This window comes from Montipora foliosa, chromosome 1, assembly GCF_036669935.1.
Source record: "Montipora foliosa isolate CH-2021 chromosome 1, ASM3666993v2, whole genome shotgun sequence".
Taxonomy (NCBI): Eukaryota; Metazoa; Cnidaria; class Anthozoa; order Scleractinia; family Acroporidae; genus Montipora; species Montipora foliosa.
Window position 1 is genome coordinate 17,988,000 of NC_090869.1, and position 15,000 is coordinate 18,002,999.

Sequence of the window (15,000 nt, forward strand, 5' to 3'; positions counted from 1 at the left end):
AAGACTTCCCGCCTACTTAATTACAACTAACAAAAGCCGACGCTGGCAGGGTTTTGTGATGTGGCACTATTAAAGGCTGTTTGTATCATAATAGCAACTGTGAAAATACTTTAATGGGAACCTACCAATTAAGCTATCAATCCAACAAGGAGCTGGCTATTCTATGAGTTAAGGATGCACATAGAAGACCGTATCTGAACAGCGAAAAGAAAGAATTAAATTAAGGTGGGCTGAGAAAATTGAAACTTTCGCCTGTCGATGCTCAGTTTTAGGTGATATGCCTTTCGATGTACAAGGTGAGCATAACTTAATTTAAAATAGTCATTTTTTTACTTGATAAAGTACGCTCAAAAATTGTTTATAAGCAATTTCTAAAGAGAACCATCACTCCATCAACAGCCCAAGAAATTTTCATTCTGAATCTGGCAATAATACTTTAGATTGGAAATAAATTTACAGCTTGCCATACCTAGCCGTGTCGTCTTGGATACAAATTACAAGGCTTGAATTTCCGTATAAATTATTACTCAGGTGGCCTGTGACGAATGTCTTCTATTAGAATATGGTATTAGGTCGTCTCCGGCGTACTCTTTTTGTGGTGGATCAGATGAATCCCTGGAACACCTTTTTACGGCCTGTCGTTATTGTAAGAATAATTACTGACCTGAGGTTACAAAATGGTTTCATGATTCCAAAGTAAAATTCAACACCTTACAGACAAGGATATCTAGTGAAGCTATGATCCTCGCAGTTATGAACGCAATTTTTGCAATTGCGTAAAAAAGCCTGAAAAATTCAGGACTTCGACGGGGTTTGAACACGTGACCTCGCGATACCGGTGCGATGCTCTAACCAACTAAGCTATGAAGCCAGTGAAGTTGGGAGCTGGTCATTTGTGGGTTCCAATTTTCCCGTGAGGAATGAATGAACGGTGAAATCACTTGATTTCATATCCGCATTCCATATATGATCCATTTCATACATCATTTCATTGTTGAGACAAGGATATAATGTTTGGTATTATTAAGTGCAAGGACGAGATGTTTGTGAACCATATTATATCGCTTACCAAAAAAATTATTATATTCTTGTAAACAAACCAATTCTTCACCTTCTTTTAGAGGTTTTAACACAAAAATTAAAATCGTTGAATAATCTAGACAATGTTAACGACCACACAATTGTATGAAATGGGGAAAATACAAATTACACCAGACTGAGTGCACGAGTATTTAGCTGCGCGTTTATCGTGTAAACGTCTGTTGTTGTTATCACTGTGGCATGAAATTAGAGTGTACTTACGTAAATGCTTAAAATACAGTAAAAAAAATGTTTAAAAACAAACTAAAGAGAGAGAATGTTAACGGCTAAAGATACCGGCTGCGCCTCGTTTCTCCAACGAAGCTGTCGTGTGGTATGGATTCAATAGGCTGATTTAGCAACAGAATGGGAACTTCAGTGGCGACGTCGCGCGCAGCAAAACTACCAATGAGAATTTAGAAAGAAGAAAAGAGTGGAGTCTATTCTATTCTGAATTCTCGTTGGTGATTTTTCTGCGCGCGCCGTCGCCACTAACGTTCCCGTTCTGTTGCTAAATCAGCCTATAACTCGCCGAAGGCGCGCGCGCGCGGAGCACCATAGCAAGGAAATATGGTAACCCATCGATGCGACTGTACGACCGTACGTCCGTCCATCCCTCCATGTATACCAATGTGACCAGTATCACTTAACCAGAAAAAGAAAACAAACAGCGGTTACAAACATTTTCATTTTATACTTGACGTTTCGTATGTTGCAACATACATCATCCGAAGTGACGTTAAAACTGTTACACAAAACTTTAAAAACTAGAGCGAGGCACTGGTGACTAGTTAAAAAGTGTGATAACAAAATCGTAACTTCCGGTAGTTGATACTTCCGGAAGAAATTAATAAAGAAAAAGCTTCTCACTACCAATGTTTTCATTAAGAGAGGGTTTTAAGTCAATGATTAATAGCGTTTCTTTAATTTTACACTGCAAGTCGGACTTTCCAGTTGCGAGGATTTCAAACAGACAAAAGAACAGGTCTGCTGAACCTGCCGCCACTGTTCCTAAGAAAGATATCATTCTTGTCTTGCCTTTTTCGGGCTTTTAAAGTGAAGCTCTTACTCGACGTGTTAAATCTTGTATTAGTAAGTTTTATGGCTGTGTCAATCTTAGGGTTATTTTTCAAAACACTTGCAGGGTAAAGTCTTTTTTTCCTTACAAAAATCGTTTCAGTCGTTCTCAAAGATCTAAAATAGTATACAAAGCCAGTTGTTGGGACTGTGATTCCTTCTACATCGGCAAAACAAAAAGAAGATTACATGACAGGAAGTCCGAGCATTTCAAAGCTCTTACACAAGTCGGCCACGCCTCTGCTGTTGCAGACCATACTATTTCTACCGGTCATAACATCAAATGGACCATTTTGAAATCCAGGGGCCGGTTGTTTATTGGATTGCAGGCTCAATCCAGATCAGACTTTCACGCCTGTGGCTCGATGCGGCTACGGGGCCATGCTACGTCAGCAAAAGCTCTTGACAGTCAGTGCTTTTCGTGTTCAGATAGGGTTTGGATTTTTTTTTTCTTGCATTTTTTGCTGGTTTCAATCCAGGTTTGAAATAATATAGCTGTGGTCAGGACACACTGGTGGCTACGTAGGTATTCAAGTCAAGCATTGGAGGGTTTTAAACTTAAAGATGAGTGTTTATTTTTAATTTGTTTGGTGCTGCTTTTTGCTCTGAATTGCAATTTTTGGTCTTTAATTTTTAATCTACTAAGGTTGCAAGATGCCCGGATGGCCTAAGACAGATGAACAGAAACGAAAGAAGAGAGAAAGAGAACGACAACGACAAAACGGTACACCAGTAATAACTCAAACTTGGTGGAAGAAGTTACTACACATATTCTTTTCTTGGACACTAAACCGTTTGTTTTTTCTACGGTTTAGTTATTTCAAGTGGAAATTGGGATGCATATTTCTAAAAAGTGATTTAGTCGTTTTCCTTTTGTTCAGGAATGAAACCCGATTTGTTATTCTCATCTGGAATTAAATAACAATCATCTGTACTCTTTTTGGACAGAAATAATTGATCTGTTTGCTGATTGGTCTGGCTTTAAAATGCGAGCTAACAAGAAGTATTTTTACTCCGCTTGCCTAACTGTTTTTCGATGTGCCTCGACAGTGACAAGAAAATTTTGCACTTATGTTCTAAACATGTAATCGCAATGAGTTCTCGTAAAAGTATAAGGAGAAATATCACCAGCTTGTGTTTTCAGAACTTTGTTTAGAGATGATTACACACAGGTAATTACAGGCAATTTGTTGGAGATCTTGTTGGAGATCTTGTTTGAAGTTTGTCCTTTCTAGCCGATTCTGGTTCTAAGCCAAGCTGGTGTGTTTCAAAAAAAAAAAAATCTAAATGTAAATTATCTCGTTTTCAGAGATAAAGTGGAATAAAGTACATCAATAAAACTCCTTGTTTGACCTTGAACGGACAAAAACCGTGGAATTCACCAGTTTGGCAGCGAAGAAAATGACATAATTAATCTATATATTAGTACCAGCATAAGAGTGTCTACTGTCTGCTGCAAACTCGACATGTCTTTATTCAGAAGCGATCATGATGGTCATCAGACCGCGAAAGAATAGCCTACGTGTAGCCTTACCCTCCTCCCGAAAGGAAAACGGGAGCAGGGAACGACGTTCCCTCCACCCGTTTTTCTTTCGGGGGGAGAGTCCGGCTACACGTAGGCTACGAGAGAATTAAGTGCGTGACCGGAAACGAGTTTTATGTTTTCGTTCGCGCAATACCCGGTTATCGTATAACTCGGTAACACATCTCACCCGGCTAGTTACACTAGTAATAGTTTTTATTACATCTGCCATCTGAAATACAGGTATGGGACAACGATGGCGGACTGAGCTTAAATCAGAGTAAACAGCAAAACAACGATAGCAAGTATTGACCAAGATATTGCAACATTGAAAAACACTGAAGTAAGGAAATCGGCTAAGAAACCTATGATAAAGTGTAGGCTATCCGTAGCCTCTTGTTCGGCATCATTTGATCATGTCTGTAACTGAAAGTTATCATTAGATGTATATTTTAGACACCTTAATATTGCTTCAAATAACGCCATAGCACTTCAATTTCCCCAATGTATGATACCCTTTTTCATCTTCGCTTGGTTGGCTTCCTTTCTTTCCAACGTCTCCAAATCTCAGCTGTTTGACTGGAAGAGTGGACTTGTTTGTGAGCAGACCGCTGTCTTCACGCCACGTTGCGTCATTTTTGTCACAATTACAACCTTTTTGTCTACCTGCACATGAATTATTCATCCCGCATGCACATTTCCCACTTCCAGGTGTTGCTCCGCCCCAGTACATCATTTTGTTTGAATCTCGGGATACCCACCATCCATAGGCATCATTTCCCCGTTCAAACTGCAATTTAGAGTGATCACATTCGTACTTGATGAACTGTTCGCAGTGTGAGGAGATTCTAGTGAGCATCGCCAGTTGGGACAGACTCACTCCGGTGTAATTAATGTCACGTGAGTAACACCCAGGATCATTGCACCCATCCACCAATGTTCTCTTCTCACTGTCGTGACTGATGACTGTCACACCAGCTCCATGCTTGTCAGTCATGTCACAGATCACGTCAAAAGGTGCTAAGTTTCCTTCACCATCAGGATCGATGATGTAGTCTCCACTCTTTGCTGCTGGATCCAACCTTTTCAATGCGCTGCAAGAGCTTGCGTATCCTTTACAGAGAAACACATCTGTTGAGTTTATATCCAGCATAACGTTTAACTTTTTTTCAAGAAAGGCTGTTTATATTAGCCGTTTTTTTTATACTAGTAGACGCATAATTCATCAGGAACGAACTTGGACAAACATTTTTTTCTGCGTCTCTTAAATTTTTCTAGTATAAAGACGGGCACAAGCCGCATTACGCGTCTGGACGAAGTATTCACTTTAGTGCGTCTTTGAAGACCCCCATTTGAAAAACGATATTTCTTCCGACCACCTTTTCACTTCATATTGGGGGGTGGGGGGGGGGGGGGGGGGGTGACTCCCATATGAAACAGATGGGGATGCCCGTCGTCTCGGTTAGGGATGTAAATTTTGGATTTTGGTCTGGCATAGGGTGTTCCGGGCAAAGCGCCAATATTTTAAGCTGCCAAGGTTTCGTTTAGGGTTCCGCGAAGAAACAGAGAATTACGCGAAGAGAAACAAAAGTCAAATTTTCTTTTTAAAGTGTTGTGTTTTTAGGGGTCAAAATTTACTTTAGCCAAGCCAAGATTGGTGTCCTTTACGGATCACAAAAAGCTTGAACCACACCTAGATGGTCTCCTTTAGGGGTTCGAGCGTCCCCGTCTGTTCCATATGGGAGTGCCCCTCCTCCATCCCCCCTGAGCTGAATGATCTGGTCTCAGGTTGAATCAGTTTTTTCCTAGGTTAAACTGGTGATCCTCATTTTACCTTTATGTACTCTACCTAGTTTAAAGCAGCTATCAACCCTCCAACCGACAATGGAAACATCGATACTTTACCTCAAGCTTTGTCTTTCTCATCTCGACTCATCCTCTTGTAATGTTTCGATATCGTCTTATCGGTTTCTGTATTCACACAGTTATCCATTCACTCTCAACATTACAACTTGGTAAGGGAACAAAGAACTGTACTATACACTTACCGGTTATCGAACTCGCAAACCCTCCACGTCTATCGTTCTGCGTCTTTACCACTGCATAACAACGACGAACAGGCTCAACCCAACACAATTCTTTTCATTATTTAATTTTGTATAATATGTCAATTGATAATCCTAACATAACCTTAATTTTTTCTCTAGGCTTAATTTAGGCTCCAAGAAATGTTTCCTCAATCTGAGTGCGTAGTTAACCTAGGTAAAATGAGGATCACAAATTTAAGAAACAATCCAGGTCAAAAGAGCTGGGACATTGTCTTGGGGGGAAGGGGGGCAGGGGGAGAAAGGCGAAAAAGACAGCGAAAGAAGAACACGCGTTGCTCATATAACGATAGGAGCATGAACAGTTAATTATCACCTCTCCACCCAAATTTGTCTTTTGACCCGGATTGTAGGTAAAAACGGATTCAACATGCGAACGGATCATTACCGGCAACGTAGATACTAGTAGTCACGGTATCTACCTTCCGTATTTGTATTTTATAGGTGTCAACAGTTTCTATGCTAAGCTTCATTGCTGACGGTTTTATTTGCTCCTTCTCTCTTTTACACTGAGCTCCATCCACTGTCCATTGACAGAAATGCTCCCACGACCGGTGTTCATTAACATACAATTTCAATAAAGATTATTTTGTAAGTCAACGCGGCATTCGTCAAAAGTCATATAGGGTACCAGCTTATGATATAGATCGGGTAAAATTGAAAGGATATGTAAGGCGCCAAAAATAGTCACTATCTTCAAGGCATAAAGAAAGAGTTTGTGATTCAGGAAACTTGCTTCCTAGAACGTCAAAATTTAAACATGGGATACAGTTTGCAAAGATAAGAAAGATATAGTTTTATAATGTCAACCTAGCAATTTGGAAAGTCAAATACGACTATATAGGAACAAAGGAATAAAAAATTAAACTTCATAAAACATTAAGAAAAGAAAAACTGTCAAGTTTCTAAATATTTCCCATAATGACATTTGGAAAAAGAAAAATGTGGAAATACTAATCAATGCTTGTAGATAAGCGGAATGTCGAGTTCAGAAAAATAAGTTTCGCCAAATTAAAATTACAAGCTACTATTACTTTTCTTTTTAATCTTCTTCTTGAAAACCAAACTAATTCTTGCCTTCTTTTAGCAGTAGAATATTAAATGACAAAATCAGATAAACAATGAAGCTACTCGCGATCGGCAAAATATTCGTACATGTAGAGAAAGAGAGAAGACTATGGAAAATCGAAAGACACAGAACACAAACGTAGAACAATCCTTTGATGCCAAGTTTAGCCTCTGAGCTCATTTTCACCCGGGGACGATTAGAGTTTATTTCAGTGCTTGTAAAAACGACATTAAAGTTTCATTTACCTTTGTTTCCAGGGGTTTTCACCATCCCCATGTACGTTGAGTATGGTTCAGTCACGAGACAAGCGGAACAACTGCGTTTCTTTCTTTTGTTGTTCAAATCACATTGCTTAGTGTACCACCAAAAATTGATGCTCATGCATGGCGGATCGTTGATACACTCGTTAACGCAGTCAGAAAAGCTTTCTACAACTTTGTAATGGTAAGTTGCGTGCAGAAGGGCGACTCCTGTTTCACTTCTTGATTCGCGGCACTGTGCGTCTGCCAGCACAGCCAACGCAATAAGCTGAGTGCAAAACAATATGAGGGAAATGTGGATTTGATGCATTTTGGATAGCAGTTCAGAACGAACGGTTCCGTTGTTATTTTTCCTGCCGTTTGGTCATTATCACCTGCATGTTTCTTATCGTTCATAACGTTTCTTTTTCAGTCTCTTAATGATAAGTGTGCCAAATTCTTGCCATCCTCCTTGTCAAAATATATCAAAATCTAACACGGAATTAAAAATGAGGACTGAAATAATGAAAGCCAGATGTTGTTCAAAGATAGTGCCTCCTTAATTTGCTTAATTTGAAGCGCCGCTCAGTTGACATAAGGTTGACGGAGTCGTTGGTTAATTAAGCAAGGACGAAAGAAAGGTTCGACCACTGTGAAAATATCTTCTATTATTGCTTACCAAGTGCAATAAGCCTCTGTACAGCTGCGAGCTAGGAATATGCTTACCCCTAAGCCAATGGTCAAGACATGTTCAACAAGAAGAAATGTCTAAGTAACATCGCAGCTTTGAAAGTCAGAACCGACTCTCTAGAGCTCCGTTTTTTCTTCTCTGTTTTAATTCTACTCTATTCCTGGCCAAAAAGAAAACTGTATCCTTAGTTTCCAAATTCAACGAGCAGGAGAACGTTTTCGTCCTCAGCTGTAAAAAGGGAGCTAGGAAAGGGAATTGACGGCCTTGACGTCCCACGACACACTTGGGGAGAAATTTTATTGTCTTTACCGTAGATGCTAACTACGAGTGCGACGCTCGATAAGAGGCATCTTTTTCATGTCACCTACACTGGCAAGTGGTTTCATTTGGTTTTCAAAATATCTTCGCGTCACTATTTCTGCAAGCAACAATGGCGACGCCAGCACATGCAGACTCACCTTTCACTACCTGTCTGACATATGTAAATTAACGTGTCTTTTGAACACCCGGCTCTTCAAAAAAAAAATAGTTCGGGCTTCCGAATGCCTCACCTCAAATTTCCAATTTTCGAAGCAGAACTATCTTTGAAGAAAAGTTTCATGGAGATCTGAAAAATATGCAGGGAATATAACTATTTTCCAGGGCTGCAGCACTAAAAACAGCCACAAAATGTTTATTCATAATCTTTGCTCGTTGGTAGGTGATAAACTAGATACAAGTTATTTACCCCAAGCAGCATCTTTTTTAGGTGCCAGTCAGGAAATGTTGTAGTAATGCCATCCAAGCGGTCCACCTCAGATTCTGATAAAGAGTTAGCCCATTGACAGTTCCTTGCACGCTCTTCAGTCAGCTGGTCACCATCAAATATAATTCTCTCAAGGATCTCTTTATCTCCACTTCCATTGATTTGGGTCTGAGGCACATACTTTGAATGCAGATCTTCTAAAATTTGGGCCATTTCTGCCGCTTTGTTAGGATTTAAAAAATGTAAACCAAGGGGATACTTGGTTGGGAAAGAAATGAGATACATTATAATCTAATGAGCTGCTTAATGTTATGGTATTATTTCTATGTTAAAGTGGAAAAGAAATGACTGTTGAGAAGATAAAGTTGATACCTACTACTTTTGATCTTTGTAACATCTCCTTTGAATATGGATGGGGTATGTGATACAAAACGGCTTTGCTAAAAGCTTTGTATGCTGGCAGGTGTTGAACAATGACCCTAGGAATTATATATGCAAGATCTGAAATGATGGCTTCTTGTACTTCTGAAGTTGGAAGTATTTCTTGCATCTCCAATGCATCAATACTTTTTTGAGGTCTTATCTTTTTTATCCCTTTCAGAGAAATTCGATCTTCAACAGCATATGAGTTGAAAAAGTGGAGCGATTTGTTGTTCTCAGTTTTTGTCAGGCACCTTGCTTTGACTTCCAAGTCCCAGTTATCTTCAACAATTCTATAAGTCAAGTAATAAATATTATTTATAGAACATAAGTTTACAAATCAAAGGTTCTGTGATCCCACTTAATCATGCATTTATACAGAATGCTGGTTTTGGGTTTTTGCTTATAGGTCAGTAATTCTGAACATCTTTGTCATAGCTGTGTCCTAACCAACAATAATTTATTCTATTGTTTTAAACTTAACTCCATTACTCTTACCACACTGAACTGTTTTGTTCTGTTCCAAATTGCAACAAATTATAACTGCAAGCGAAGATTGCAGTCTGATAACAAGATTATTTTAAATTTAAGTTTCATCTCCACACGACACCTTCAGCCCTACGAAACTCTAAAATTCAGTTAGAGCTTACCTGAATTTTTGGACAGTTTTTCCCTTGAGGATATCCAGGGCAGAGAGTATGTCTGAATCTTCAAATAATTCAATGCCATTCTCAGATCGAGGTAACATTTCTTTGCAAGATTTGTATACCAATGGACTGTAGTGTGCAAGGCCAGAAACTACGGCTACCGAAAAATCAACTGTGCAGATTTCAATGGAATCGTTACAATCCGGACTTGAATGAAGCTGACTTGAGAGCATTTCCTCAAAGAGACGAATTTTATTTGCTCTGTTCATAATGGCATTTTTCCGTTCCATTACTTCGTTGTCGAAAGACGATGCTGCTTTTTCCTGCATATTTCGCATGGTATTTGCATGGCTGCAAATGCCAAGCTTGTGAAAGCAATCGATCTCTTCCTTTTTGCATCCTCCGAGGACAAGAATGGTGTTGATGCAATAAGTAAAATTGTTGTTCGGCATCCAAGGATTCAGAAAGCTAGCAAGAATCAATGACTGTTTGTTAGATGCGTTCTTCACCTTTTTACTGCTTCTAAATGAACTCTGGATCAAGGTATGCAATATGGGTAGTTTTTCTTGAGCGTCTTTAATGAAAGTCTCATTTTGAAACTCGGCCAGATGTTCCATGTTGCCACGATACTTAAAAGAATTTCCAGGATCTTTGGAGTACTTCGACATTTCCCTCTTAAGTTGTTTTCCAACTTCCACTACCACTTTAGAATTCAGGGGTGAAAATTTCGTTACACCAACTGCCGCAGCGTTGTAATTCTTTAAAGCCAAATTGCTGACAACCAACTTCTCGTAGTGATCACATTCATGTTCGATAACTCTTCCCGATGGATAAGCCACAAATATCTGAGAAGGAACACAAAGTATCGAAATATGAAAAACTAGAACAAAAGAAACCACGCGGTTTATGGCTAACTTGCAGTTTTACAAACAGGATAGAAATACCTTTTTCGAAAGAAAAAGAGCAGGGGAGCAACACAGTGATGAGAGCATTCGCCTTCCATGCCAATGTGGCCCGAGATCGATTCCTGGATCCGACGCCATATCTGCATGGGTTAAGTTTGTTTACTCCCAGAGGTTTTCCCCCGGTACTCCGGTTTTCCTGTCTCCTCAAAAACCAACATTTGATTTGCTTTGTAGTCTCCCCAATTAGTAAAGCACTCATGCTCGGCTAAATAAACTTGAGACTTAAATAAAGTGATTATTATCATAAGTTACCAGATAAATTAAAAGCTTACCTTTACAACTGACGAGGACGAGCGATCTTCTGTCACCGGTAAGCTCATTAAGTTAGCTATGTCATCATCAACACGTTCTCGTTCTGACCAGGCACAATCTAATTCGAATAGAATTTTTTTTGATTTGCCTTTTGGAACACTTGATTTTTCTTGCGGAAACTGCTTCGTTTTCTTTGAACTTGGAGTCAACCCACTTGGGGAATTGCTATGTACACGTTTTGATGCACCGCTTTCCACTTGTTCAGGTAAAGTCAGAATGTTTTTGGCAAAAAATAGTTGTTTTATTTCATGAAACAGTGTACAACAATTAACAATTTTACGGGCACACTTCTTGCAAAGTGATTGTTGAGGTGGTGTTGCGGCGGAACCTATGTCTATCCCCACACTGCTGATGAAGTCCGATAAGATGAAGGATTCCGATTGTCCCGCTATTTTTTCTAGAAATTCTTTGTTTCTTGACGGTGCGAAGAGAGGAACCGCTCCTACTGTCAAACGTGATTCGCAGAAATAACAGTGACTACAGATGTGGTCTAAATTATCGGACATTTCAGCTAAACTATAATTCTTATCTTACTTTTAGCGCGTTTTCACCTTCCTTGAATAATGGCAACATACCAATCATTTCCGGTAAAATCTGATTGGCTCACATTTATAGCATGACTCATGACAACATCACTGTTGACAGGTGGGCGGCAGACGACTCGATAAGAAATTGTATCAGGCGTTCCTTTTCCGCCCTGTCGAAAGAAAAGTACGCCTGATCGCAGGTTAGACCTAGGAGAGCTATATCGACATTACTGAAGTCTAAGGCGATTCTACAACAAAGAGATATAAGAAAGATTTTGAAGTTTATTGAATGTGATTTTTCAGCTGTTCGGTCGGTGCCTCCTTTTCCTGTTAGTTTATAGTTGCTTATCTTTTTAAGGTTTGTTAAGAGTTCTAGCTCATTAGCCTCTTTAGTTATGACTCACGCAGCTCTTTAAGTGCTTTCAATCGTTTGACCTAAGTAACGGCGCCAATCCGTTGGATAGTTCTATTTGTCATAATTTGTTGGAGGCTTCTAGGCGTGATAAGCCATTTTGTGTTTTAAAAAGGCGCCTATATCTGCTGAGATTATTAAGAGTATCATAGTTAAGTTTGCTGTTGCTTGTATCTACTCGTTAGGCTTTGCGGGGTTTTCCGTTGTGATAAACTTAGTAACAGCGCGCCCGCGCATCTTGAATTTTTTCCTGATCATCTTGCAGTCTTTGTTCTCAGGGCTAAAAATGACATTTATCGCGAAAGTAATTGTTTATATTGAGAGGTTAGCTATCCAGTATTTCCAAGTTGCGCTTTTGAAAAGGTATACGGTATATTTCCATGTGTAATATTGAACTTTCCAGTTCAGTTGCCCTTTTTCGTCCAAGTTATATGCAGTTAAATTATCATATACCAGATGTAGGGAAATCTTTAAAGAGTGCCTTAAGGAAACAGGGGTGCATCATAAATTGTACGGTCCTCGTAGTTTAAGATCTGGTGGAGATGTTGCCGGTAAAATCCATTCTCAGGTGAAATCCTATGAATGAAGGGGTAGTTTCTAAAGAAACTGTGGTGCTGCGTCGGTGGGGAAGTAGCATACAAAAATTTGGTTTTATCAACGGAGTTGATAATGTAAATTGGCCACCGTACAGAGATTCTAAAAGCTGACGTTTCGAGCGTTAGCCCTTCGTCAGAGCGAATCGAGGGATTATGGGTTACGTGTAGTTTTTACAGTAGAGTAGGAGCTACGCTATTGGTGGTAACATGGCAACGCGAAAAATAAGAATATATTAGTTAAATGAAAAGCGTTCGTTAATACCGTGAGGATTAAGGGTGCCGATTTCAAAGATGAATTTTTGTTCCAGATTCTTGCGGCTTTCCGTCGTACCTAGATGTAGGGAAAGGCCGCAGATAGCCATGTGTTTTTTGGAGTGGTTAGGCAGATTAAAATGGCTAGCGACTGGCTTAGATGCATCCTTGTCGTTCTTCTCAACATCGCGAAGGTGTTTGCGGAATCGGTCACCTATTCGTCTACCTGTCACACCAATGTATAATTTATTGCATAACGTGCAGGTTATGCAATAAATGACATTTGCGGAGGTAAATGTGAAACGATCGGTGATCTTAACAGATCGCTTAGGTCCCGATATCTTGCTAGTGTTAACAATGAAAAGACAAGTTTTGCATCGTGAGCGCGCGCATTTGAAAGTGCCGGGTTGCTCGTGAGTTTTAATTGGTGAATTTTAAATTGGTGATCCTCATTTTACCTAAATAGCATACGCACCCATATGTATTAAAGAACCGTTTTTAGAAGCCTAAATTAAGCCTAGAGAAAAATTAGGGTCAGGTTAGGATTTGTTTGGTTATTATACATAGATATCAATTGACTTATTATACAAAAGTAAATAATAAAAGAACTGTGTTGGGTTGAGCATGTTTGTCGTTGTAGTTCACTGGTGAAGACACAGGACTACAGATCTGGAGGATGCGAGTTCGAGTATCGGTAAGTGATTAGTACAGTCTTCTGTTTCATTACTAAGTATGTTGTGATGTTGAGCCTAAAGAGATATGAGTGTAGGAATACAGAAACCGCCAGATAAGATGATACAAAACAGTAAGAAGATATGTTGAGATGCGTAAGGCAATGAGAGTTTGAGGGAAGGTATGGTGTTTTCAATCGTTTCAGGGGGTGGGGGAGTGCATATTCAACCTAGGTAAAAACGGATTCAACCTGAGAAAGGATTTTACCGACAACAGATATACTGTGTGCCATCCAATTTTATCAGCATTATGAGTGACAGTGTCTCAGTTTTCATTAAACCATGATAAATACTGTGAAGCAAGATCTCTTGAGATCATGCTGTTCCATAGCATTTGAATTTTTCCAGTGTGTGGTACCCTTCCTCGTTTTGGCCTTCAGTATCTCCAAACCTCAGCTGTTTATCTGGATGCAGAGTCTTGTCAGTGAGGAGACTGCTGTCTTCACGCCAGACCATGTCATTCTTATCACAGTTACAACCATAGCTGGGGTCTGCACATGAGTTGGTCATTCCGCAGGCACATTTGTCATTACCAGATGCTCCGCCCCAATGCGTCATTTTCTTCGAGTCACGTGACACCCACCATCCACTATTTCTTATTTGCCGAAAATCATAGAACCATGACACTCGTACTTGATAAACTGTTCAATGATGTGAGGAGATACTCGTGAGAATCGCCAGCTGAGACAGACTCGCTCCGGTGTAGTTAATGTCACGTGAGTAACAACCAGCTGGTTCACATCCCTGGACATGCGTTCTGCTTTCACTGTCGTGACTGATGATTGTCACGCCGACCCCATTCTTTTCAGTCATGTTGCAGGTGACTTTAAATGGCGTTAAATTTCCTTTGCCATCAGGATCGATCGATGATGTAAACTCCACTCTCTGCTGCAGAAACCATTCATTTCAATTGGCTGCAAGATTGTGCTGAAGAGGAAATCATAATATACCAAACTGAGACTTGTCAGACACCCTCGCCTGGTAACTTCTTGGTTTTTATTCCGTAAGGTGAAACAACACAAAAAGAGGCTCATGGGGGCATCTGTTAATTATAGAAACTACGAATTACTTCACCCAGTGTAGATAGCAGCTTCAGTAAGTTGTGAGTACGTCCGAGCCTCAATAGACGGATACTGTTCCCAAGAAAAATTAAAACTGAGACGGAAATTTCTTTAGCTTCCAATGCTAGCCATCATGATCTTGTCACTGCCAGCGTCGAGCACTTAAACTTCACAGTTTGGCTATTTGCAAAACTAAGTAAGAAACTAACCAAGGAAATAAAATATTTGTAACGGAAGAAAGCAATTTTGTTATATCTGTGGTTACGTGATAAATTTGCTTGCATATTAAAATCAGCGTTTTGTAAATTACCCTCGCAATGAATTCCGGCAAAGGAACTGTTGGTACAAAGGCATCGAAATCCTTTACTAGTAAATCCGGCTTGACATGTTCCACCATTCAGACACGGGCTACTGCTGCAGGGATTCTGAAACAAAAGACCAAAGCTACTGGTATAAGAAACCCGGGAAATGTTTAAACTACTTCGTGAGTCATATCCCGGAAAACGAAGCTGAGGAATGAGTGACTGATTGTTTATTGATTGTTTTTAA

General features: G+C 39.7%; 1 protein-coding gene and 1 pseudogene across 2 annotated transcripts in view; both read right to left on the reverse strand.

Annotated features, from left to right (window-relative positions):
• Positions 1-4,180, reverse strand: part of LOC137991826 (neurexin-4-like) — a 40,744-nt gene extending 36,564 nt beyond the window's left edge. For both annotated transcript variants that reach the window (XM_068836873.1, XM_068836866.1), the window contains exon 1: positions 4,140-4,180. In XM_068836873.1, coding sequence (XP_068692974.1) covers positions 4,140-4,165 — 26 coding nt within the window. In that variant the 5' untranslated portion in view covers positions 4,166-4,180. The remainder of the gene's footprint in view (positions 1-4,139) is intronic.
• A 9,039-nt stretch (positions 4,181-13,219) lies between these two features.
• LOC138010585 (contactin-associated protein-like 2) overlaps positions 13,220-15,000 on the reverse strand; it is a 2,285-nt pseudogene continuing 504 nt past the window's right edge.